This window comes from Nerophis lumbriciformis, linkage group LG38, assembly GCF_033978685.3.
Source record: "Nerophis lumbriciformis linkage group LG38, RoL_Nlum_v2.1, whole genome shotgun sequence".
Classification (NCBI taxonomy): domain Eukaryota; kingdom Metazoa; phylum Chordata; class Actinopteri; order Syngnathiformes; family Syngnathidae; genus Nerophis; species Nerophis lumbriciformis.
Window position 1 is genome coordinate 23,715,838 of NC_084585.2, and position 27,473 is coordinate 23,743,310.

The 27,473-nt window shown below is 39.8% G+C and overlaps 1 protein-coding gene across 2 annotated transcripts in view; it reads right to left on the reverse strand.

Annotated features, from left to right (window-relative positions):
* The window catches only part of srgap3 (SLIT-ROBO Rho GTPase activating protein 3), a 232,432-nt gene that overhangs the window by 91,257 nt on the left and 113,702 nt on the right, over window positions 1–27,473 (reverse strand). For both annotated transcript variants that reach the window (XM_061932646.2, XM_061932645.2), the window contains exon 4: window positions 11,731–11,793. In XM_061932646.2, coding sequence (XP_061788630.2) covers window positions 11,731–11,793 — 63 coding nt within the window. The remainder of the gene's footprint in view (window positions 1–11,730; window positions 11,794–27,473) is intronic.

Sequence of the window (27,473 nt, forward strand, 5' to 3'; positions counted from 1 at the left end):
TTGTCGTGACGGAGCGGTTGTTGCTGGACACGCGACGGACTCTTGGGAGAAGAAGGAGTGCCGCGTGGCTGGCGACCCTTTTCTGTCGAGGACGTGAAGATATCCACCTATTCGGAATTATGACAACAGGACATCTGCTGATTGGAGTAAGCGTTGCTCTGGTTTGTCCACAAATTGGAAGTTGATGGCAGTCTTCAAAGTACCCCAAAGCTGCCACAAATGATTGGAGGATACGGGAAGAACTGTGGACACTCTTGTGATTTTGGATCACATCGGACTGTCTGCCCCGCAGGTTTGAGGACCAGTCATAGACAATTTAGAGTGAAAAGCAAATTTTATTTTCACTCGTATACAAAATATTCTAACTTGGATTGTTTCCCTGGCTTCGAGACTCTCCCGAAGGACAGTGCAGCGAAGACACAACAAACTCCCTTCTTGTCTCTCATGGACACACACCTGTTGTTGTTGACTTTGGACTATCGGCTGCACAACACCAAGGGCGCGGAACAGAGACACACTGCAGGCTTACACACAAACATGCATCCACAAAAATATACGCCACACACATACATCCCCCCCCAATCCAACGCCCTCGACGCAAATCCCATAGGGGTGATGAAAGGATGGTCAGCGCCTGAGAGCTGCGGCCTACCACCATGACCCCGCACACCCCTAACCTTTGTTGCTAGATATCTCAAGATGTATGTTGTAATATGTATATGTGCTTTGCTATGGAGGTTTTTTCCCACTCCAGACTGGGCCCCCTTAGGAGCCCAGTCTAGATTGTATTTTTTTACTCATCCTTCCCCAGCGTTTTACCTTTTTCCCCATCTTTTACGGGGCTCCTTGTGGCGATCCATCAGCGTTCCTGTTCTGTAACCCTGTAATGTAATGTAATGTAATGTTCTGTAACCACTGTTAGTTTGTCTAATCTTGAACGGGTTTGTGCTGAAAACAAAGTTTTGTTGTACTTGTGCAATGACAATAAAGACCTATCCTATCCTATTCTATCCTAGTTTTCATCCATTCGTGCATATTTTTATTGTGATTATTATGTTTTCATACATTGTTGTAGTATTGTGTCAAGCAGAAGTCTTCAACAAGGGGTACACGACCCCCATGGTGTCTGCAAAGGTACAGCAGGGGGGCCGAGACATTTTTGGTAGATTTTTTTTGAATACATGATTTTATAGGTCCCCTATGCAATTTTTCCACAAATGTTTTTTAAATACACATGAATTTGAGCCAACACACTGTCATGTAGTTGAATGTGAATACATAATAACATATAACTCGAATAAATAATGATATTATTATATTCATGTTAGCATTTAAGATAGCCAGTGTTTATGCTCTAGTTCGTGGGTCAGCAACCCGCGGCTCTCGAGCCGCATGCGGCTCTTTAGTGTCACCCTAGTAGTGGGTCCCTGGAGCATTTTTAAAAAAGGATTGAAAAATGGAAAAAGATGGAGGAAAAATATTTTTTTGTTTTAGTATGTTTTTTGTTTGAGGACAAACATGACACTAACCTTCCCAATTGTTAGAAAGCCCACTGTTTAATATGTCTATACCTGATGAGAGTATTTGGTTAACATCCTTTTGTCCTACTAATTTCAGCGGTTCTTGAACTCACCATAGTGTGGACTGTGATGCAACAGTTTGTTTACATGTAAAATCTTCCACTCCTTTTTTGTCTTTTTTTGTCCACCAAATGTCTTATACTGTGTGTGAATGCACAAAGGTGACCTTTGTTGATGTTATTGACTTGTTGGAGTAGTAATCAGGCATATTTGATTAGTGCAAGCTAATCCATGCTAACATGCTATTTAGGCTAGCTGTATGTACATATTGCATCATCATGCCTCATTTGTAGGTATATTTGAGCTCATTTAATATCCTTTGCTTTTATCTTCTTTGTATATAATTTTGTTTTGCATGTTTCATGACACATTATATGTAATATTGGCTGCATTTCAGATAGTTGTTTGAGTGCCATGTTGTTCCAGACCACAGCAATTGTTTCCATATTGTTCCAGACCACAGCAAACATTACCTAGCTTGCCAAATATTGTAATAAATCCATTAAAAGAAGACAGCCTGTCGTTTTGTTTAACTTGGACACACACATCTATACCTTTGGCCATTAAAAGCCAGTAATTTCCAGGAGTTATCTCACCTTCTGAGTAGCCTCTGATTTACTAATGGTTTCTAATGTTGTAAAAATGTGTAGAACAATGGTTCTTAACCTTGTTTGAGGTACCGAACCTCACCAGTTTCATATGCGCATTCACCGAAACCCTTCTTTAGTAAAAAATAAAATGTTTTTTTTTTCAAATTCAAGACAAAGTTATGTTTTTTACTGGTTTACAAAATGAACCGTGCATCAACATCACCTTGTTCAAAGAACAAAACCAACACAGTGCATGAACTCACAACAAATTACACACATGCAAATGAGTCTGACTTCTGCTGTTGTCGTATCCATAAAGCTGATAGGAAGAAGTTTTTATTTACACGATGAGTCGGGTGTGTCTTGACCTCGGCGGCGGAGGCTCCGTCGAACCCCTGAGGCCGACTCACCGAACCCCTACGGTTCGATCGAACCCAGGTTAAGAACCATTGGTGTAGAATAAATATTACATTTCAACATTTCTGTCAACGAAGATTTGCTTCAGCCTGCGACACATAGTCATTTTGATAGTAGGCTATTATAGCTAATAGACAGATTTGTTTTTTGTCTTTGTGGTCCTTTCAACGTTTTGGGTTGCCGACCCGTGCTCTAGTTGTTAACTAGCAATTAACACCATGTTTGTCAGCTATCGATTGGTGCGTTAGTTGCAAACTAGCAATTAGGGCGCAGTTATCCTTCCATTGATTAATTAGGTATGTATATAATAGAATAGAACTCTTTATTGTCATCAAGCATGACAAAAATACAGGCAGCTACTGTGTCTATGAATGTTCTCATTCATCCAAGTCATTGTCATCTCAGAGCATTCAATCGATCGCAAGTGGATTGTTTGGTTAACCAGGCGGCTACTGTGTTAAGTGCAGTTAAAATAGAGGACAAACAATAGATAGGATGCTAAAAATAAATACATAAATACCAGTATGAACAGTAAAAACAGTGTAAGGTATTGGGACAGAGTCAATATCCTAATAGCCCACAGGTAAAAACTATTTTTAATTCAGTTTGTCCTGCTCTTGTGTGACCGAAATCTCTTTCCAGGTTGAACATCTGCTGACCAGGGTGAGAACTGTCTGCCAGGATTTTATTTGCTCTGCGTTTTCCTGAATGTCAGAAATGGAATAAGGAACAAGTGATTAGATCTTGGGGGTGGTCCGGATTACTGTCTGGATTTAGAATATTTTAAAATACTTCTTTACTATTGGAGATAGGGCCTGTGCTCTCTGAGTGCTTTTTCTAGTTTCTACTGTTTTGATGAGAAGATAAAGAAATGGCTTAAAAAACAAATGTCCACTGCACAGGACTATCCCTAGAAAGCCCAGGACATCCTCTCCACAGCACCACAGTTTTTATGCTTGAGGGATGATGTTCCATTAGAAATGTGTCTGACTTGTTCCTTTCAGAGGACAACAAATTCAACATCTCAGGAGGTTGAGCATAATTTAGTTCAGCCTCTTGGCTCCGCCCTACAATATGTTCGGTTTCAAACGTGGCATCTTGGGAAAACAAGTTACTCACCACTGATTTCCACATTTCCAAACCACTGCAACAAGATAACAGGTTTGTAGTGATAGAGGACCTTTAAAAAAGGAGCCTGCGTCTTGTTAAGTGTAACCATGTGCTTCCTCCTCAGTCTTGTTAAGTGTCATCCAGATGTGAGCGACATCTTTAAACAACCTAAAAGCTTTTCCATTTTTTTTAAAACCCCCCAGGATGTTGTGAAGTCTTCGTAAACATTTATTTGTTTCCCTCTTCAGGTTTCCTGTGAGCCACCAAATAATGCCCACTTCGCCACTCCAACGTCTTTCATCTCCATAACAAACCGCCGCCAGGTCAGAGGCCATAATTGTAATATTTACTGACGTTGCTTATTTAGTCCCATCACTATGCAACACTAAATATCAAGCCTGGAAGGTAAAAACACCTGGGAGGAAAATGTATATATATACTAGGAGTGTGGGAAAAAATTGATTCGAATTCGAATTGCGATTCTCACGTTGTGCGATTCAGAATCGATTCTCATTTTTTAAAAATCGATTTTATTTATTTTATTTTTAAATTTAATTGTATTTATTTTTTTATTTTTTTATTAATCAATCCAACAAAACAATACACAGCAATACCATAACAATGCAATCCAATTCCAAAACCAAACCCGACCCAGCAACACTCAGAACTGCAATAAACAGAGCAATTGAGAGGAGACACTCACGACACAGAACAAACCAAAAGTAGTGAAACAAAAATGAATATTATCAACAACAGTATCAATATTAGTTACAATTTCAACATAGCAGTGATTAAAAATCCCTCATTAACATTATCATTAGACATTTATAAAAAATTAAAAAAATTAACAATAGTGTCACAGTGGCTTACACTTGCATCGAATCTCATATAAGCTTGACAACACACTGTGTCTAATATTTTCACAAAGATAAAATAAGTCATATTTTTGGTTCATTTAATAGTTAAAACAAATTTACATTATTGCAATCAGTTGATAAAACATTGTCCTTTACAATTATAAAAGCTTTTTACAAAAATGTACTACTCTGCTTGCATGTCAGCAGACTGGGGTAGATCCTGCTGAAATCCTATGTATTGAATGAATAGAGAATCGTTTTGAATCGGGAAAAAATCGTTTTTGAATCGAGAATCGTGTTGAATTGAAAAAAAAAAATAGTGACCCCAAGAATCGATATTGAATCGAATCGTGGGACACCCAAAGATTCACAGCCCTAATATATATATATAAACAGGACTGTCTCAGATAATTAGAATATTGTGATAAAGTCCTTTATTTTTTGTAATGCAACTAAAATCATGAAAATGTCATACATTCTGGATTCATTACACATCAACTGAAATATTACAAGCCTTTTATTATTTTAATATTGCTGATTATGGCATACAGCTTAAGAAAACTTAAAAATCCTATCTCAAAAAATTAGAATATTTCCTCAGACCAAGTAAAAAAAAAAGATTTATAACAACAAAACAAAATCAAACATTTGAAAATGTCAATTAATGCACTCAGTACTTGGTTGGAAATCCTTTTGCATGGGTTACTGCATCAATGCGGCGTGGCATGGAGGCAATCAGCCTGTGGCATTGCTGAGGTGTTATGGATGCCCAGGATGTTTCAATAGCTGCCTTTAGCTCATTTGCATTATTGGGTCTGGTGTCTTTCAGCTTCTTCTTCACAATACCCCACAAATTCTCTCTGGGGTTCAGGTCAGGGGAGTTGGCAGGCCAATCGAGGACAGTATTGCCATGGTCAGTACACCAGTTACTGGTGGTTTTGGCACTGTGGGCAGGTGCCAGATCATGCTGGAAAATGAAATCTCCATAGAGCTTCATAGAGCTTTTCAACAGCATGTAGTGCTCTAAAATCTCTTGGTACACAGCTGCATTGACTCTGGACTTGATGAAACACAGTGGACCAACACCAGCAGCTGACATGGCTCCCCAAACCATTGCTGACTGTGGTAAATTCACACTGGATTTCAAGCAACTTGGATTTTGGTCCTCTCCAGCCTTCCTCCAGACTCTAGCTCCTTGACTTCCAAATGAAATACAAAACTTGCTTTCGTCTGAAAACAGGACTCTGGACCACTCTGCAACAGTGCTTCTTTTCCATAGCCCAAGTCAGACGCTTCTTCCGTTGTCTTGAGTTCAGGAGTGGCTTGACAATGGGAATACGGCTATTGTAGCCCATTTCCTGGACACGTCTGTGAACAGTGGCTTTTGATACCTGGACTCCAGCTTCAGTCCACTGTCTTTGAAGCTCCCCCAAATTCTGGAAGCAGCTCTTCTTCACAATGCTGTTAAGGCTGCGGTCCTCTCTCTTGGTTGTGCAGCGTTTCCTGCCACATTTCCTCCTTACAACAGACTTTTTGTGAATGTGCTTTGAAACTGCACTCTGTGAACAGCCTGCTCTTTTAGAAATGTATTTTTGTGTCTTACCCTCCTGATGGAGGGTGTCAATGATGGTCCTCTGTACAGCAGTCAGGTCAGCAGTCTTCCCCATACTTGTGATTTAGTTTACTGAACCAAGCTGAGTGTTCAGGGAAACCCTTGCAGGTGTTTCGAGTTAATTAGACGATTCAAGTGATTAGTTAAATAGCCTGCTACTATACTTTTTCATGATATTCTAATATTTTGAGATAGGATATTTGAGTTTTCTTAAGCTGCATGCCATAATCAGCAATATTAAAACGACAAAAGGCTTGCAATATTTCAGTTGATGTGTAATGAATTCAGAATGTATGACATGTTCATGTTTTTAGTTGCATTACAGAAAATAAAGGACTTTATCATAATATTCAAATTTTCTGAGACAGTCTAACACCTGGGAGGAAAATGTATGTATATATGTATATATATATATATATATATATATATATATATATACATACATATATTAGGGTTGTACGGTATAACGGTACTAGTATAGTATCGCGGTACTAATGAATCAAAAATGGTACTATACTCTGTTTGAAAAATACCGGTTCGCCATATTAAATCGTTTTGTTTTACAGGTATGACGGCGCGTCGTCATCACTTCGTGACATTGCTGGTTTTAGGAGCAGAGGAGCATGTTCGGCAGCGCACAATCACGGAGTACTTACAAGCAGACACAGTGTGTAGACAGAAAAGGGAGAATGGATACATTTTGGCTTAAAAACTAACGATAAAGGTGAAGCTATAAAACTGTAAAGCCTTCAGTAAAAGGTGCTTTAAGACATGGCTAGCTAGTTAGCGGCGAATGTCCATCCACAATCGGCAGTGTTCTAGTTTCTTCTAAATCACTAATCCTCACCTCCATGGCGGCATATAAAGTGAGCTTTTTACAAGTATCATCCCTGCAGGACGAGGAATAATTAAACATGCTTCACTACACAACGTAGGAGGATACGATAGCTCACCGGCATCACAATGTAAACAAATGCCATGGGTGGAGCTACACCTGAAATCCACTGTAATGATACCAAGTACAAGAGCGTATCTAGTCAATACTACCATGATTACATTGATATTTTTTATCGTCACAAAATCTTTTTTCTTTAAAAATAAAAAATGTATATAATATTTATAAACTCACAAAATACATCCTTGGACACATTAGAACTTAAATTATGACCAATCTATGGTCATATGGTACATCCAAAATGCTGCGGCTCAAGTCCTGACTAAAACCAGGAAACAGGGAGGTATTAGTCCAGTGCTTAAATCACTGCACTGGCTTCCTGTTACTCAGAGACTAGTCTTTAAAACAGCTCTGCTTGTGTAAAAAAAAATTTCATGGTCTTGTTATATGTACATCTCTGACATGTTAGAGCCAAATTAACCATCTCGAGCTCTGAGAACCTCAGGCAGTGGTATCCTGCTGGTGCAAACATGGTGATAAATAGGTTTCAGTTTTTTGCTCCTCAAACCTGGAATAGTCTTCCGTAAGATGTGAGTCGGGCCTCAGCGCTGATGTAATGCTGTGTATTCAACACCAATGCCAAGCATAATAATTTAATACTGATATATAATTAGGCACGATAAAAATCCTTAATGTGTAGTCAGGTGTACTCTCATGATCTGTTACAGCAGATCATGTGTTGTGTCATTTTTGAAGACACTGATAATTGTCAGGACAAATCTACAGGTATAGTTGGCAAAATCCACTTTTGTTGAAATCGTTCTTACTGTATTCCACACACTACAATTAAATCTACATTTGAAAAATAATAGCTATAGATAAGTTATCGGTTTTGAGGAGTAGGACGTTGGAAAAAAAAGCAGTATTATTGTACTGAAGCTCATTAGATGTTCCTAATTGTGAAGTACTGCTATAGTTTGATGTCTCAGCCTTTGCAAAAATTCAGAAAAGTGATCTAAGATTGAAGCTTTAATGACAGACTTGCTGATGAGTGAAAAGTGGACAAAAGCATGAATGGCAGACTGAGCCAATGAAGGAATCAGCACGTGTGTCGGTGTAGTTGCTGTGCTGCTATTCATAAAAGCATGCAACATCCAAGCGAGCAAACAGCAGTGGTTGTCTGCCAACCTGAATGTTGTGAGTTCAATCCCCAGTCCCCTGTGACCATGTCGAAGTATCCTTGAGCAAGATACTGAACCCAATTGGCTCCTGATACTGCGTCATTACTAAGTAAATGTGGTAACAGTGTCAAAACGCTTTGAGTACCTTAAAGGTAGAAAAGCGCTACACAAGTATAATCCATTCACCATAGGAGACAGCAGGTGGTTCATCACAAAAATAAGATAGGCTTTATTGATCACACTGGAGATATATTGTCTGCGTGGCCGGAAATTAACACCAGTTGAGGCAGAGAATCTCACCAAGTCATCTTTGCTAAAAGCATCAACAGGAGACTTCTTCGGCGTTTCTGCGTTTTTTTCGCCCCATTTAAGCTTGACAGACTGAAAATACAGTCGTGGTCAAAAGTTGACATACACTTGTAAAGAACATAATGTCATGGCTGTCTTGAGTTTCCAATCATTTCTACAACTCTTATTTGTTTATATGATAGAGTGATTGGAGCACATACATGTTGGTCACAAAAAAACATTCATGAAGTTTGGTTCTTTTATGAATTTATTATGGGTCTACTGAAAATGTGACCAAATCTGCTGGGTCAAAAGTATACATACAGCAATGTTAATATTTGATTACATGTCCCTTGGCAAGTTTCACTGCAATAAGGCGCTTTTGGTAGCCATCCACGAGCTTCTGGCAAGCTTCTGCTTGAATTTTAAACCACTCCTCTTGACAAAATCGGTGCAGTTCAGCTAAATGTGTTGGTTTTCTGACATGGACTTGTTTCTTCAGCATTGTCTACATGTTTAAGTCAGGACTTTGGGAAGGCCATTCTAAAACCTTAATTCTAGCATGATTTAGCCATTCCTTTACCACTTTTGACGAGCTGATGATTTTAGGTTTTCCTGAAGAATTTGGAGGTGATCCTCCTTTTTCATTGTCCCATTTACTCTCTGTAAAGCACCAGTTCCATTGGCAGCAAAAAATAAATACATTCATAAAAGAACCAAACTTCATGAATGTTTTTTGTGACCAACAAGTATGTGCTCCAATCACTCTATCACAGAAAAATAAGAGTTGTAAAAATTATTGGAAACTCAAGACAGTCATGAAATCATGTTCTTTACAAGTGTATGTAAACTTAGATCACAACTGTATATTCGGCTGGAAATAGATTAGCGCCAGTCAACATCAGCACTCCTTTTTGCTTGTCTGTACTAGCTTTTGACCACGACTATATCTGCTACAGAGCCACACCTGCACAGTTTGTCCACTTTAGCACAACCATCCATCCATTTTCTAGCGCTTGTCCCTTTTGGGGTCGCGGGGGGGCTGGGGCCTATCCCAGCAGCACTTGGGCTCATCACAGGGCCAACACGGATAGACAGACAACATTCACACACTAGGGCCAATTTAGTGTTGGCAATCAACCTATCCGCAGGTGCATGTCTTTGGAGGTGGGAGGAAGCCGGAATACCCGGAGGGAACCCACACAGTCACGGGGAGAACATGCAAACTCCACACAGAAAAACCCAGAGACCGGGAATTGATCCCAGGACCTTGTTATTGTGAGGCATGAGCACTAACCACTGATCTACTGTGCACTTTTAGCACACATCCTTTCTAATATAGCGGAACTAAATTGGCAATAAATGAAGTGCAAAGAACAGTCACTGGCTTTTCTATTCAAACTAAATGACTGCATCGAGGATTAAAATAAACATAAGGTGGTTTTCAGTAAAAACATATTGTATGAGCACAGAGACATTTACCATATTGACTCGATTATAAGAGCCTTTTTTTTAATTATGTTTTTAATTTTGGTGAAATACAACTGGTGGAATGCAATAAAAGGTGTTCATATTTCTTGGCAAATACCAATACTCCAACTTTTGAGATACGAGCTGTCTCTCGGCTAATTGTTGTGAGCATACATTGAAGTTACAAGCCTCTCCATCGCTAGTGATTGTTAGAGAGAGCCCCTTAAGATCGGAAGCAGAACTTTCCGGTCTTATTCGATAGCAATAGCTTATAGATAGAAATGTACATGTATTTGTTTTCCAACCATGGGAACGGAGAAAGTGACTGTGAAGGACAGTGCTGAGAAGAGGAAGCGGATGATTGAATTAAAGAAATAAATTATACAAACATGACACAGCGTGTAACTCGTTAACTTGGTAAAGCAGTTCCAGTGTATAACGGTTAGTTTGCACCATACTGAAACAGAATTAGTGTAACACCAGCCAAGGACGTTTAAATAATATTTAAATAATGGACATTTATCGATGAAAATACTGGACTCTCACAATATTATGTCAGACCCACTCGACATCCATTGCTTTCGGTCTCCCCTAGAGGGGGGGGAGTTACCCACATATGCGGTCCTCTCCAAGGTTTCTCATAGTCATTCACATCGACGTCCCACTGGGGTGAGTTTTTCCTTGCCCGTATGTGGGCTTTGTACCGAGGATGTCGCTGTGGCTTGTGCAGCCCTTTGAGACACTTGTGATTTAGGGCTATATAAATAAAGATTGATTGATGATTGATTGATTGAAAATATGGACAAGCTGCTGTGATGGCAGAAAAGCAGTTCTCTGTTATCCAAGGTAAATACTGTATATTATTATTACATTACTTCATAAAAATACTGCAGCTTATACTACATATATTCTATTGTATTGTTTTTCAAACAATATTTTATTTAAAATTGTATTTTTAAAAGGCATGTTACGTGTTATATACACCAATTAAATTGATTTAAATTCATTTCAAGGGGCAACGTTGATTTGAGATACAAGTGTTTTGAGTAGTGAGCTCAGTCACAGAACCAATGAAGCTTGTAAGTTGAAGTATGGCTGTATTCAGTTGTCTGATAACTCTGCTGGATTGATCGCCATTACCTTAAAATTAGCATCATAACTCATTTTCAGTTGTTTGCTAACAGCCTTTAAGACAGTTTTCTATGTGAGTAACAGGAAGAAAAGCTCTGACTCTGTAAGGGAGAAGTCGTTTGGCATAACCTTTTAGTTTTCATGTCTAAATATGCAGAAATCTATAAGCTATACTAAATCTGGAGAAAATATACAATCTTATAATCAGGTCATCAAGGTACTATTATGACAAAAATGAAAAAAACAGACCGCAGAATACAAATGACCAAAATCAAAGTGTATTGTCACGTAAAAAAATATTTCCTTAGGTAATCGGTTTATGCCTTGCAAGCTACCAAGCTGCACTTTGCAGATAGGAACCAAATGACACTCTGTCTGATAAATGACACCTTCAAGTAATAATACACAACAGCATATTTCTTACATGAACACTTCGCCTCTCAGCCGTACAATAAAGTAACACCTTATGATGGCCACTTTTTTATGTTTTACAGTCTTGAACACGAGGATTTCAGGGCTCTTATTTATATTACAATACAATTAACTGTAATAAAAAACTGTACAAAAATATATAAGCATATAAAAGCTGTGGTACTCACTGTGTAGAGTTCATTGGTCACCTTCACCAGCTCCTCGTGCATCTGGATCCCGATGTCCTTGCTCTGAAAGACAAAAACACACCTGACTGTCAGATCTCGTTTCATAAAACAACAAACAGATTGGGAAATGTACACTATCTTCTCTTATGAAGTCTTTCTCTGGCATTCATTTACAAAACTCCAAACTATTGAAGTTGGCACTTTGTGTAAATCGTAAATAAAAACAGAATACAAAGATGTGCAAATCCTTTTCAACTTCAATTTAATTGAATAGACTGCAAAGACAAGATATTTAACAGTCAAACTGGAAATGTTGCTATTTTTTGCAAATATTAGCTCATTTGGAATTTGATGCCTGCAATATGTTTAAAAAAAGCTGGCACAAGTGGCAAAAAAGACTGAGAAAGTTGAGGAATGCTCATCAACACTTATTTGGAACATCCCACAGGTGAACAGGCTAATTGGGAACAGGTGGGTGCCATGATTGGTTATAAAAGCAACTTCCGTGAAATGTTAAGTCATTCACAAACAAGGATAGGGCGAGGGTCACCACTTTGTGAACAGATTTGTGAGCAAATTGTTTAAGAACAACATTTTTCAACCAGCTATTGCAAGGAATTTAGGGATTTCACCATCTACGGTCTGTAATATCATCAAAAGGTTCAGAGAATCTGGAGAAATCACTGCACGTAAGCAGCAAGGCTAAAACCAACATCGAATGCCTGTGACCCTCGATCCCTCAGACGGTACTGCATCAAAAAACATCATCAGTGTGTGAAGGATATCACCACGTGGGCTCAGGAACACTTCAGAAAATCACTGTCAGTAACTACAGTTTGTCGCTACATTAAAACTCTACTATGCAAAGCCAAAGCCATTTATCAACAACACCCAGAACGCCGCTGGCTTTTCTGGGACCGAGCTCATCTAAGGCCGCGTTACACTAAGTCGTTTAACCCCTTAAACGAATAATTAGCCCCGTTTCAGCCACACTAAACCAGTGTTTAAGGTCCCCCTCCTCGGACAAATTTTTACACGGGTAAGTCAGCCGTGTAATTCTTGAATCTCCGGCACTTAAGTTTGTATAGACTCAATGATCGTTTAAAAAGTGAGTTCAGAGAGGAAGTGACACCAGAAAGACCTCGCCCACACAGGAAGTGACGTCAGAAAGCCCGCGCTCCACACAGGAAAAGACATCAGAAAGAAGGCGCCACAGGCAGCTTCATAACAAAGATGAAGGTGGATCATCCAGACATGCCCGTGTTTCTCCTTCTTGTACATGTACAGACACTTTCGGAAATCACAAATCAATACCTTAAGAGAAGGCAACGGGCGATTGTAGCTATTTCGTATACAACACATCTCAGACGGCAAGAGAACTGTGTCCGCCCTGAGATCGGTAGGTTGGGAGTTCAAACCCCGGCCGAGTCATACCAAAGACTATAAAAATGGGACCCATTACCTCCCTGCTTGGCACTCGGCATCAAGGGTTGGAATTGGGGGTTAAATCACCAAAAATGATTCCCGGGCGCGGCACCGCTGCTGCCCACTGCTCCCCTCACCTCCCAGGGGGTGATCAAGGGGATGGGTCAAATGCAGAGGACAAATTTCACCACACCTAGTGTGTGTGTGACAATCATTGGGACTTTAACTTTAACTTTAACTTTAGAACTTTCAAATGTCCGGGTCAGCTGTGAGTCTATTTACCCAAAAACTTGGTCCCTTCCTCCCGTGGATGTGATACAGGCAGTGTGTGACTAACAATATTGCTTTAAGAATGTGACTGTGTAATGGCCAGGCAGCGTGCATGATGTCCACATCTTTGCTAACTCCGCCATTAGCGCGCAGCTGAAAGATGGAACCATCCCCTCGTGTCCCAAACAACTGCTGGAAGATTAAGATCCGCTCCCTAGTTTTCTTTTGGGTGACCCAGCTTATCCCCTGACGCCATATCTCATGAAAGAATACCCCAACGGCGGAGTCAACCCACAACAACAATACTTTGGGTATTCTCTGTCTCGATTAATTGTTGTAATTGTTGTAAAATGTTCTTTACCACATTGTTTACGTGTCCAATAAAGATTTGATTAATGTATGATGTCTCAGGTCATCTACTGGAGAGCAGATGGACGCTTTTTTCTTTTCTTTTCGCGCATGCGTACTAGGTCGCATTGCGCCGACGGACGGAAGGGGGCGGGGGTCTTAAACGGTGGCATTGTTGTGTGTGGACACGAATAATGTTAGGTGTGATTTACCCTGGGGATAACCTTAGCCGGCTTAGTGTAAACGGGGCCTAAGATGGACTGATGCAAAGTGGAAAAGTGTTCTGTGGTCTGACGAGTCTTAAAAAAATCAGCTCAAATTGTTTTATAAATGTTTGTTTTGCAGGTTAAAGAGGTTGAACATTTGAATTAAATGTATTATCATTTATTTATTTATGTTTCCAGGCAAATTGATGCATTTTAAAATATTTTATGTTACACACCAAAAACAATCTTAATAAAGTTATTTTTCATTGCAAGTTGATCTATAATTGTGGTGTTTGTCTCCACTGTGTTGCTGCCACCTGTCTGCTTTCTTTTGCAGTGCCTTTGGCAGTCCTGGGCGAAGCCTCTCTTCCACAATTGCGGGCATTTAGCAATTAGTTTTTTTTAAGCCCTGCAGACTGTCACAGCATCGCCAGTTATTGCCAATTGTTCACTCAGCTCCAAGAACGATTTCTATCGCTTGGCTCCCTTATGATCATGTCTCCCACTAGCTCCACTCATTCTTGCCTTACTGTTGTCTAGCATATTTTCCACTCCTTTTGAGTGTGTCCTTTTTTGTTTCCCATTCAGTTTGAGTGCACTTTGTGTTTGCTTTTCACTCCTCGTGAATGTATTTTTTTGCTGTTAAACATTATTGTTTTTTTCCTTAGTGTCCCTTTCTGCTTCGGAGTCCTATTTCGGGAGCCGTTCCTATTTATTTTTTGTTTTTGTTAATGTTAATAAGGATGCAATTTTATGCAGAGGTGTAACAATTGTATATAGTTGCGACCGAGAGTGGGGGTGCGCAAAATTTTTTCTTCTTCCTGGGGAGGCGAGCCTAAGAAATTGATTGAGAAGTACTGCTTTAAAGGAACCCAAGTTGGATTTACTACAGTAAATCAATCATACCATAATAACGTAGCCTTGTCAGATGAACTCCATTAGGTAAACCTTTACAACAAGACCCCATACAAAAGCTCTAGTGAAATAATGTGATGAGTAGAGGCACATAACACACACATTGTTAATTGTTGATAAGTGCTGTAAAAATGCATGGAAGACCAAAAAGAGCAAAAAGGTTAATGTGCCTTGTATCAAGTTGTGTGGATGTATTTTGGCGAACCTGACGCAGGCATTTAGTCCCACTTAAACAAGAGTCAAACTAGATGTGATAAACGCTTCAAAGTCCCTCAAGAGCTCGGGCAGCTGGTGAACGGCAGTTGTGCGTATCAGCGGCTGTGAAGTGAGACATACTGCAGCATGTACTGTACTGCAGAGGCTTGATCTGGGGGGTTTAGAGGTTCCAGCAGGCAGTGATGCAACACAGGGTAAGATGCGGTGCATCATTTTGCAGCACCACTCCTTGCCGTAAGGCGTAGAAAATGCATCACGAGTACAGAAATTAATATTCATTTACAGTATATATTCTGATGACTTATCTACATCAAGTCAATTAGGTTTATGTTTACCGTATTTTTCGGACTATAAGTCGCAGTTTTTTTCATAGTTTGGCCGGGCTTGAGTGTGACTTATATATGTTTTTTTCCTTCTTTATTATGCATTTTCGGCAGGTGCAACTTATACTCCGGTGCGACTTATACTCCGAAAAATACGGTAATTGCTTTTAGAGATGAGTTATAGTTATCCCTAGTCACCCTAATGAATCTCCATCGTTAAAACCACAACATTTTTTGCCTTCATCGAAGAAAAAGGCACCGGTGGGTGGCTCTTAATAGCCTCACTATAACTTGACATCTGTAAAGCTGAACGGTAAAGCAGTGTTTCCCACATATACCGGGCATGGCACCGCTGCTGCCCACAGCTCCCCTCACCTCCCAGGGGATGAACAAGGGGATGGGTCAAATGCAGAGGACACATTTCACCACACCTAGTGTGTGTGTGACAATCATTGGTACTTTAACTTTGACTTAACATATTCATGTATTTGTAGCCGCCACAAGTAAAAAAAGATTATATATATATATATATATATATATATATATATATACACTTCTTTTTCTGAGATTTTGCGATACAGTCAGTAACACTTCACTTTCCAGGTAATATACACGATATTGCCAAAAGTATTTAGCCACCTGCTTACTCACATATGAACTTGAAGTGCCATCTCATAGAATTGTCCAAAATGTTTTGGTATCCTGGAGCATTCAAAGTTCCTTTTAATGCAACTAAGGGGCCAAGGCCAACTAGGGAAAAAACAACCCCACACCATAATTCCTTCTCCACCAAATTTCACACTCGGCACAATGCAGTCCGAAATGTAGCGTTCTCCTGGCAACCTCCAAACCCAGACTGGTCCATCAGATTGCCAAATGGAAAAGCGTGATTCATCAGTCCAGAGAAGGCATCTCCACTGCTCTAGAGTCCAGTGGCAACGTGCTTTACACCACTGCATCCCATGCTGTGCATTGGACTTGGTCATGTATGGTTTAGATTCAGCTGCTCGGCCATGGAAACCCATTCCATGAAGCTCTCTGCGTACTGTATGTGGGCTAATTGGAAGGTCACATGAAGTTTGGAGCTTTGTAGCAACTGACTGTGCAGAAAGTCTTTGCACTATGCGCTTCAGCATCCGCTGACCCCTTTCTGTCAGTTTACGTGGCCTACCACTTGGTGGCTGACTTGCTGTTGTTCCCAAACTCTTCACTTTTCTTATAATAAAGTTGACTTTGGAATATTTAGGAGCGAGGAAATTTCACGACTGGATTTGTTGCATAGTGACATCCTATGACAGTTCCACGCTGGGAATCACTGAGAGCGGCCCATTCTTTCACAAATGTTTGTAGAAACAGTCTCCATGCCTAAGTGCTTGATTTTATACACCGGGCCAAGTGATTTTCATCATTTGGACGGGTGGCCAATTCATTTTGGCAATATAGTGTATGTGCTTCCTTCTTCTGCAATCAACATCAACTGTGTCATTTATTTTAAAATTAAGAGTTTGAGGTCTGAGCAACAGGTTTTCATAGCTGCATGCTGCAGGAGCGTCACTGAGGAGTACAGAGTTAGTGGTCAGTATTTGTTTCTATTATAGTTTGATGAATATATGCCTATAAGTAGAAATACACTTGTTTTATGTCAATGTTGTTTCGTTCAAATCTCATTTGATAAACGTTTCAACATGTTTGCCTTTTGTTAGCCTGTCAATGAGCTGGTCCATCGTATGTTAATATTAAGCTTTCGGCATTAGAGCCAACGTCTTCCTGTATAATTGTATTGCTTTTTTTAGTTTATTTCAAACTTTATTGTTGATTTAACATAATTACTGTATGTATGTGCACTTCACCTGTATACTAATGTACTTTCCTTTGTGTGCTTAGTTTTAAAGTAGCGTCATTGTGGAGACTATCAATACACCACCTCAAGTTGCTTTTTCATCTAATTTAAAAGACTGTTTATATATTTAGCAAACTAAATTCAAACATTCAGGGAGTGCAGATTAATATATGTCAATAAACCACGGGTGAACAAAATGCAGCCTGTATTACATTGTAATAATAAAATAATCATCTACAATTAAAAATTAAAGCAAAACGCTATATCGAAAAAATATATAGGATAATACTAATTACTACCGTATTTTCCGCACTATAAGGCGCACCTAAAAACCACAAATTTTCTCAAAAGCTGACAGTGCGCCTTATAACCCGGTGCGCTTTATATATGGATTAATATTACGATTCATTTTCATAAAGTTTCGATCTCGCAACTTCGGTAAACAGCCGCCATCTTTTTTCCCGGTAGAACAGGAAGCGCTTCTTCTTCTACGCAAGCAACCGCCAAGGTAAGCACCCGCCCCCATAGAACAGGAAGCGCTTCTTCTTCTACTGTAAGCTACCACCCGCCCCCGGAAGAAAAAGAAACGCGCGGATATTTCGTTTCATTTCCTTTGTGTGTTTACATCTGTAAAGACCAGACTACAAAATGCACGTACGGTGAATATTCGCACCACAGGGAATGAGAAGTCGTCCTTCACTGTGGTTCTAGCTTGCCATGCTAATGGCCAGAAACTTCCTCCCATGGTGATATTCAAAAGGAAGACCTTGCCAAAAGAGACCTTTCCAGCCGGCGTCATCATAAAAGCTAACTCGAAGGGATGGATGGATGAAGAAAAGATGAGCGAGTGGTTAAGGGAAGTTTACGCGAAGAGGCCGGGTGGCTTTTTTCACACAGCTCCGTCCATGTTGATATACGACTCTATGCGCGCCCACATCACAGATGGTGTCAAAAAACAAGTGAAGCACACAAATACAACACTCGCCGTCATTCCGGGTGGATTAACCAAAGAACTCCAACCGCTGGATATTGGTGTCAACAGGGCATTCAAATCACGACTGCGAACGGCGTGGGAACAATGGATGCCCGAAGGCGAACACACCTTCACTAAAACGGGCAGACAGCGCCGGACGACATACGCCAACATTTGCCAGTGGATCGTAAATGCCTGGGCAGATATTTCGGTCACAACTGTGGTCCGAGCTTTCCGGAAGGCAGGATTCACAGAACTACTGGACAACAACAGCGACACTGACTCCGATGACTTCGACGAGACGGAACCGGCCATTTTGGATCCCACGCTTGCGCAACTTTTCAATTCGGACACCGAAGACGAAGAATTCGAAGGATTTACGAATGAAGAATAACTTCAGAAGGTGAGCGCTATGTTTATTTTGTGTGTTGTGACATTAACGTTCGAGCAACATTATGTTGCTATTGCTCTACACCATTTTGAATTTTACTATGTTTGTGATTGCACATTTGCGTACATTTTGGGACAGAGTTGTTAGAACGCTGGTTTTCAATATATTATTAAAGTTTGACTGAACTATCTGACTGTTTTTTTGACATTCCCTTTAGCGCAGCGTAGGCGCGGCTTATAATCCGGGGCGGCTTATTGGTGGACAAAGTTATGAAATATGCAATTCATTGAAGGTGCGGCTAATAATCCGGTGCGCCTTATAGTGCGGAAAATACGGTAATTACACAGATTTGTTTTTAAATATGTGTATAAAATTGTTTAGCTTTTTAAAGAAAATATATTCATCATCGCTGATGATGTAATGCCGTCATATTCACACTGCCCCAAACACGCCCCCACTACACATTTAGCCACACCCCCACCGCCACAAGTATATTGGCAATCTGTGGGAAAACCTGTGCAATATCTCACAACATTTAGTACACTCCTCACATTTTAGCAACCATTTACTCTTACTTGAAACTATAACTTGAAGGTGCAGTATGTCACATTCTGTAAAGCCAATAAATAACACTACCAACAAAGGCTAGCATACGTTACCGTAGGGTATGTTACCGATACGGTACCGATACCTTAGGCTTATATATTTGTCGATACCAATATTGATCCGACAACAATAGTATCATAAATACTTACATTATTTTGGCTGTACAGTGCGACAAATTTACTCGCAAATGCTCCTAAAAATAGACTCTGCGACATGTGCGAACAGAGATTCCAACCCTTTTATTGCATTTCGCTCCTAAAATAAATCCATCCAAATTTGATCAAACTTGAGTAAAGTTTAACTTCATCTGTATAGCATGTTTGAAATAAACTTTAACCATAACCATAACCAAATGGACAAGGGATTGACGCAAAAGTGTCACTGATCACTCTGTGCAATGCACAGAGGGGATCCCCGCTCCTCCTAGCTAACACACTCAGTCTTCCAACACGCAAGAAACAAGATCTTAGCTGGAGCAACTGGTCTGTAAAAGACGGTTTTTTTCACTATCTTAAAACTTGACCAAACTGCACTAAGTGCTAATAACTACAAGGGTCGGAGGGGATACTAAACAACAAATCAATTATTGAAGTGACAAACTTGCCATCCAAACAATACCCTGTTTGTTGACAAGAACATACATCATGGAAGCACATTCAATTTATTTATCAAGCAGAGGTAACACAAACCAGTGACTGATTCAAAAGAGCTGCCGTCAAAGCCAACAAACTGCCGCTGCTAGCCTGCTAAGCTAACAAAAACAGCTTGAGCTAAAATGCCTGTGAGACTCAGACTGAGCGTGGACTCGCTGACGTCATAGTGACTACACAACAGGCATTGCCTTTTAAAGGCACACACACAGATGTGCACACTGCTCTCATATGAAATGTATCTTAACTGCATTATGCCAGATATTTGAGTATTTAAGTATTGCAATAATTACTTTCCCTAATAATTAATTACATTTATTAAAGAGAAATTCCGTTAGTAATTTGATTACTTTTTTAGTAGAATAACAAGTAACTAGAACTACTTACTTTTTTAAAGTAATTTTCAGAATTCAGCCTGTCACAATGCATAACGAAGTAGCTGGCAGGTTGGAGTTCCTGGCTAAAATCTGTGTGTATGTCCTATAATAATGTTTACCTATAAAACACCTTTGTAAAAGGTAATTTATTTTCGTGTTGCTGCTGATGTTTAAACACGTCCTCTTAAACCAGGGCACTTTATTTCACGTTTTTCTGTTAGCTGATAAATTCAGCATAGCTACATGTTTTTTTTAAAGACGATTGGAGATTGTATTTGACTTTTCTTATATTAATTTAAAGGCTTTTCCTTTTTTCTTATTTCAAAACACCTCTTAAGCTGGGATCATATTATGCAAAACCTACTTTTCTTACTTGTTGGTACCTGTTTTTGTGTATTTGCGATCCCCATAAGTCCCGAAAATTTAAAATCAAGGCATGGTGGAGAGATTTAGTTAGGTCAAGGGCAATTTCCATTTATAGGTTAGTTTATGGGCCAAACTATATCAGGATATGAGTTTTGGTCCATACGGCCCAGCCCAACATTCGTGTTAGCGACAGTGCTTGCACAGCTTAGGGATGTTCTCTATGTTTAATTGAGCGTTACAGTAGGCCTTATGATGGCATTGTGTCTATATGTATGAGGGCACATGTGTATCTTGTTTGAGTGATAATAATGAAATTGTGATATTTAAGACATTTCATATTGCTACAAAAAAAATTATGTGCTACTAATTTTTTTCCATTTAGTAGCAATGGTGCTACTACTGACACAACTAAGCATACAGCTCTGAATGTGGTGTTTTAGAAAAGGCTTGAGAAAGCGAAATCTGTCAAACAGAGAACAACATAAGGTATGAAAAACACTAACCTATTCTTTACTATCTGACTGGAATTTACCTATGCTGTCTTTAAATTGAAGTGGAGTCGTAAATAGCTTTTTGGTGACACCAGTGGCCACAACAATTCATAAACTCATGAAGCAGTAAGTTTAATGATGCAGAAATGTTTGTTACTGAATATTTTCTCATTTTCTTCTGATTTGGAGACTTTTTATGTGCAAGTAATATGCAACTATAATTATTAGATACTTGTTTATATTGACAAATGTGATGTTTTAGACCGTAATATTGTTCAATTGTTATTACATATGTCTAGCTTGTGTGATATTGTGTGCTTAGCTGTTGTGTAGCTGCTAGCTCCTAGTAACCTACAGTATAGTCTACCATGGTTAACTTTTCTCATCTCTTTACCTTAACTGAAATACATTTGTAGAAGAAAAGACCAATCTTGTGTGCTTATTGGAGGGCATTTGGACGTTAACTGGCTGTGCAGCTTTGCATAGGTAATTGCGCTGCATGAATGCTTGTATCGGAGCACTTATACGGGACATTTTAGATGCAAGCCTTTCTTATCTGATTTTCCAACAAATGTGCGCGCTCGTTGCGGGTGCTTGTACCCAAAAGGGCTTCCTACCATGATGGAAAGCTTCCATGCGGCCCACTTCCCCAAGATAGGGGCTCATCACTTTTAAAATGTATGAGGACACGATGAAATTCATCATTTGCACAATGAACCACATTTCCCCAGTGACGGCATCACTTATGCATTCTTAGATCATGACGCTATTACCCCCATGCTTGCCGGATATTTCGACAAAAACAGCTGTGTGGATGAGTCATTCTAAGTGGATAGTAAATCTATACTGTTATTAGAGTTTTACGGTATAGTACCGCGATACTAATGAATCATGTTCAGTACTATACCGCCTCTAAAAACTACCGGCCTTCCCCCCGCCCCCCTGTTTTTTAACGGGCATGACGGCGCGTCGTCGTCACGTCGTGACATTGCTGGTTTTACGAGCAGAGGAGCATGTTCGGCAGCGCACAATCATAGAGTACTTACAAGCAGACACAGTGTGTAGACAGAGAAGCAAGAATGGACGCATTTTGGCTTAAAACTAACGATAAAGGTGAAGCTATAACACGGAAACGCGCTCACGAAGAGATGCTTTAAGACACTAGCGGCGATAGTCCATCCGCAGTCGGTAGTGTTTTAGCTACTTTTAAATCACTAATCCTCGCCTCTATGGCGACAAATAAAGTATGTTTCTTACAAGTATCATTATCACTGCAGGACGAGGAATAGCTAAACATGTTTCACTACACAATGTAGGAGGATACGATAGCTAACCGGTAACAGCAAGCTAGCACCCTGAATGTAAACAAATGACATGGGTGGATCTATACCTGAGAGCAAATGTAATGATACCAAGTACAATAGCATATCTAGTTGATACTACTATGATTACATCGATATTTTTTTATCGTCACAAAATCTTTTTTCCTTTTTTTAAAATTCATATTGGAGCCAGATGAGGTGGTTCGGGCATCTGGTCAGGATGCCACCCGAACGCCTCCCTAGGGATCGGTAGGAGGCCACGGGGAAGAACCAGGACACGTTGGGAAGACTATCTCTCCCGGCTGGCCTGGGAACGCCTCGGGATCCCCCGGGAGGAGCTGGACGAAGTGGCTGGGGAGAGGGAAGTCTGGGCTTCCCTGCTTAGGCTGCTGCCCCCGCGACCCAACCTCGAATAAGCGGAAGAAGATGGATGGATGGATGGATATTATGTTTACAAACTCAGGAAATATGTCCCTGGACACATGAGGACTTTGAATATGACCAATGTATGATCCTGTAACTACTTGGTATCGGATCGATACCTAAATTTGTGATATCATCCAATATTAATGTAAAGTATCCAAACAACAGAAGAATAATTGATTATTACATTTTAACAGAAGTGTAGATAGAACATGTTGAAATGTAATATAAGCAGATGTTAACAATAAATGAACAAGTGGATTAATAATCAATTTTTACAGTTTGTTCCTCATAATTTTGACAAAATAGAATGATAAATGACAAAATATGTTACTGCTTATGTCAGCAGACCAATAAGCAGCCTTTTTTGTTTACTTACTACTAAAAGACAAGTTGTCTTGTTGAACCCAAATTGTTCTTCGAATGCAATAGGAAACATGTTTAATGTACCGTAAGATTTTTTGTTAAAATAAAGCCAATAATGCCATTTTATTGTGGTCCCCCTTATTTAGAAAAGTATCGAAATACATTTTGGTACTGGTGCCGGTACTAAAATATTGGTATTGGGACAACCCTAATAGAAATATAGTAAACCACTCCTCCATAGGTCCTCAGCCTGATTTGTATAAACTACCGTGAACTCTGAAATGTGGTCAAAACAAACCACACACGTCTACAGGAACCTATACATCCAGGAACCAGAGGTTCCAGGAACCAAAGGCTCCTGAACTTTTGGTGGAAAAGGGCCTAATATATCCATCGATACGCTGCATCATAGCAACACTTTACAAGTCTATTAAAGGCCTACTGAAACCCACTACTACCGACCACGCAGTCTGATAGTTTATATATCAATGATGAAATCTTAACATTGCAACACATGCCAATACGGCCGGGTTAGCTTACTAAAGTGCAATTTTAAATTTTGCGCGAAATATCCTGCTGAAAACGTCTCGGTATGATGACGCCGGCGCGTGACGTCACGGATTGTAGAGGACATTTTGGGACAGCATGGTGGCCAGCTATTAAGTCATATGTTTTCATCGCAAAATTCCACAGTATTCTGGACATCTGTGTTGGTGAATCTTTTGCAATTTGTTCAATGAACAATGGAGACTGCAAAGAAGAAAGCTGTAGGTGGGAAGCGGTGTATTGCGGGCAGCTGCAGCAACACAAACACAGCCGGTGTTTCATTGTTTACATTCCCGAAAGATGACAGTCAAGCTTTACCATTGGCCTGTGGAGAACTGGGACAACAGAGACTCTTACCAGGAGGACTTTGAGTTGGATGCGCAGACGCGGTACCGTGAGTACGCATGCAGCTGCGGCTTCCAAACATTAGATCGCTTGCCCGTACGTGTGTGCCGCTATGTGCATGTCACGTACGTAACTTTGGGAACTTTGGGGAAATATATGTGCTGTATGAACTTTGGGGAGGTGAACGGTACTTTGGGCTGTGGGATTGAGTGTGTTGTGCAGGTGTTTGAGTTGTACTGACGGGTTATATGGACGGGAGGGGGGAGGTGTTTGTTATGTGGCATATTAAATATAAGCCTGGTTGTGTTGTGGCTAATAGAGTATATATATGTCTTGTGTTTGTTTACTGTTTTAGTCATTCCCAGCTGAATATCAGGTCCCACCCGCCTCTCACAGCATCTTCCCTATCTGAATCGCTCCCACTGCCCTCTAGTCCTTCACTCTCACTTTCCTCATCAATCTTTCATCCTCGCTCAAATTAATGGGGAAATCGTCGCTTTCTTGGTCCGAATCGCTCTCGCTGCTGGTGGCCATGATTGTAAACAATGTGCAGATGTGAGGAGCTCCACAACTTGTGACGTCACGCTACTCGTCTGCTACTTCCGTAACAGGCAAGGCTTTTTTATCAGCGACCAAAAGTTGCGAACTTTATCGTCGATGTTCTCTACTAAATCCTTTCAGCAAAAATATGGCAATATCGCGAAATGATCAAGTATGACACATAGAATGGACCTGCTATCCCCGTTTAAATAAGAAAATCGCATTTCAGTAGGCCTTTAAGAGGCCTCCACCTAAGAAAGTCCGCTGTTGGAGTCCAACTGGAATACGCAGCATTCAAAATATTTGGCCAAAAAAACTTGTTTTTACATTTTCTTTCATGTCCTCAACTGTTCGTGCCAGTTGCTTGGCTTTATTTTAAATGAAAAAGCACGCTCCCAATCGCTGGGCTCGCTACTTTGAGTATGTCAAGTTTGGCCAGGCCATTGGGGAAACCAAGGAATGACTCTCCATTGACTTGTTTTATTACTAAGTCAAGTTGTTTTTTCTAATAGAGAGTTTCCATTTTTGAGTGCCGGGCGCACAGACACACACCTACAGGAAGGTGTGCAAGGTGTGAGCAGGGATCTGAATGTTTGGATAAGACCTCAGTCATCTCTGCTATGTGCTGACAAAATGCTGCGAACACTCATTGGAACTCTGCAAAATATTTGGATAACCCCTCAACTTTTCTTGCATGCATGACGCCGTTCTGCTGCCTTTGGTCCGGACCAAGAGATCACTAGCCACTTTATTAGGTACACCAGCACAACTAAATGGTTGTGGTGATAGCGTAATATAGTGCAGCACTGTAACCTACAACCACAATAATATTAAAACTAGGGGTGTCCCAATCCATTAAGGCTATTAGGGATGTAACAATATGAAAAATTCATATCACTGTGAAAAACATTATCACGGTACTGGTACGTACACTGAAATAATAACTACTGGTAAGATAAATAGAAAACTATTTGCATGTTTTGTGTTTCTTATCAGAATGCGTCCACTAAAGTTTTAAATTTAGAATTGTATCTGTTTTAATGTCAAATATTTTATTGTTTTAAATATTGATTTGTACTGTAGGGTGTACCCCGCCTTCCGCCCGAATGCAGCTGAGATAGGCTCCAGCAACCCCCCGCGACCCCAAAAGGGACAAGCGGTAGAAAATGGACGGATGGACGGATGGACTGTAGCATTTTAAGATGTATTTAAATGAAAAGTGCGTAACAAATCAAATCTATTAATATTATTTAATATTTCTGGCGGATGTTGTGACGTCCTACTTTGCTACTCTGTTCAGCTGTCCTTGAGTGCATCGTAAAAAGACCTCCGTATTGTATTCCTCTGAGTGTAGAACGATCACTCTGTGCTAAGAGAGCCAAGCTTGTAGGTTCAGTGTGCACAAATGAATATTTAAATTGCTCAGACTGTAAAGTGTTTTCATAAGTTTCGATTGGGGTATGTTGTTTCTTAATGGGGAAAGACGTTAATGGCTCTTGTTTTCATGTTAACAAGCGAGCTGGCACAAGCTAATCCGTGAGTTTATCAAAGTGCAGTTATCAATTACGAGTTTTCCATCATTTTTATTTAAAACGGTAATACTAACCGTAGGGGAGTTTTACCGTGGTATACTTATTACCGTTTCTCGTTACATGTCTAATTAATATCAGTTCAATTCAGCCAAAAAACTAGTATGGGCCAAGACTTTGATAAAAGCAGTCCTGCAGCGCATTTACAAATCTTAACAGCCTCTAAATATCCTCCAATAAGCCTATCAGTTGGATTTTTCTTGTATTTTAGTCAAGTCATTTACAAAAGTAAACATGGTATCTACGCAACAGCTAAGCACACAATAGCACACAAGCAAGGCATATGTAATAACTGAACAATATTGCAGTCAATATCAGCACATTTGTCAATTTAAAAATGTATAAAATAATTATAGTTGCAAATTACTTACACATACAAAGTATCCAGTGTCCAGATCATTTAACTTATTGCATCATTAACGTAATGAATTATTGTGGCCACTAGGTGTTGCCAGAAAAAAACAATTACCTTCACCTTAAAGACAGAATACGTAATACAACGTTATAAATAGTAATAATAGTAACAAATTGATTAGTCCTTGTCGTACATAACAATATGTATAATTTGTGCTGATATTGTATCGGATCAATATCGGGATCAGCCAATATTCAAGGCTCCAATTAGGGATGTCCCGATCCAGGTTTTTGCACTTCCGATCCGATACCGATATTGTTTTTGCATTTCCGATCCGATACCGATACTGACCGATACCGATACTGACCGATACTGGCCTATCCGAGCATGTATTAAAGTTTAAAGTTATTTAGCCTACTTAGTTGTCAGAATCATGTTGAAAAGGGTTTTAGTACTCTTGATAACAACTAGCCAGCTGAATTAGGGGAGTTTGAATAATACACAATGGTTGGTAACAAGAAACGGACCTGTTTATTCAAGGATAAACACAAAATAGACAAAATTATACATGACAAACAGAAATGGCATCATTGAACTAGGGCTGAGCGATATGGCCTTTTTTTAATATTGCGATATTTTAAGGCCATATTGCGATACACGATATATATCTCGATATTTTGCCTTAGCCTTGAATGAACACTTGATGCATATAATCACAGCAGTATGATGATTCTATGTGTTTTGATTGATTGATTGAGACTTTTATTAGTAGGTTGCACAGTGAAGTACATATTCCGTACAATTGACCACTAAATGGTAACACCCCAATACGTTTTTCAACTTGTTTAAGTCGGGGTCCA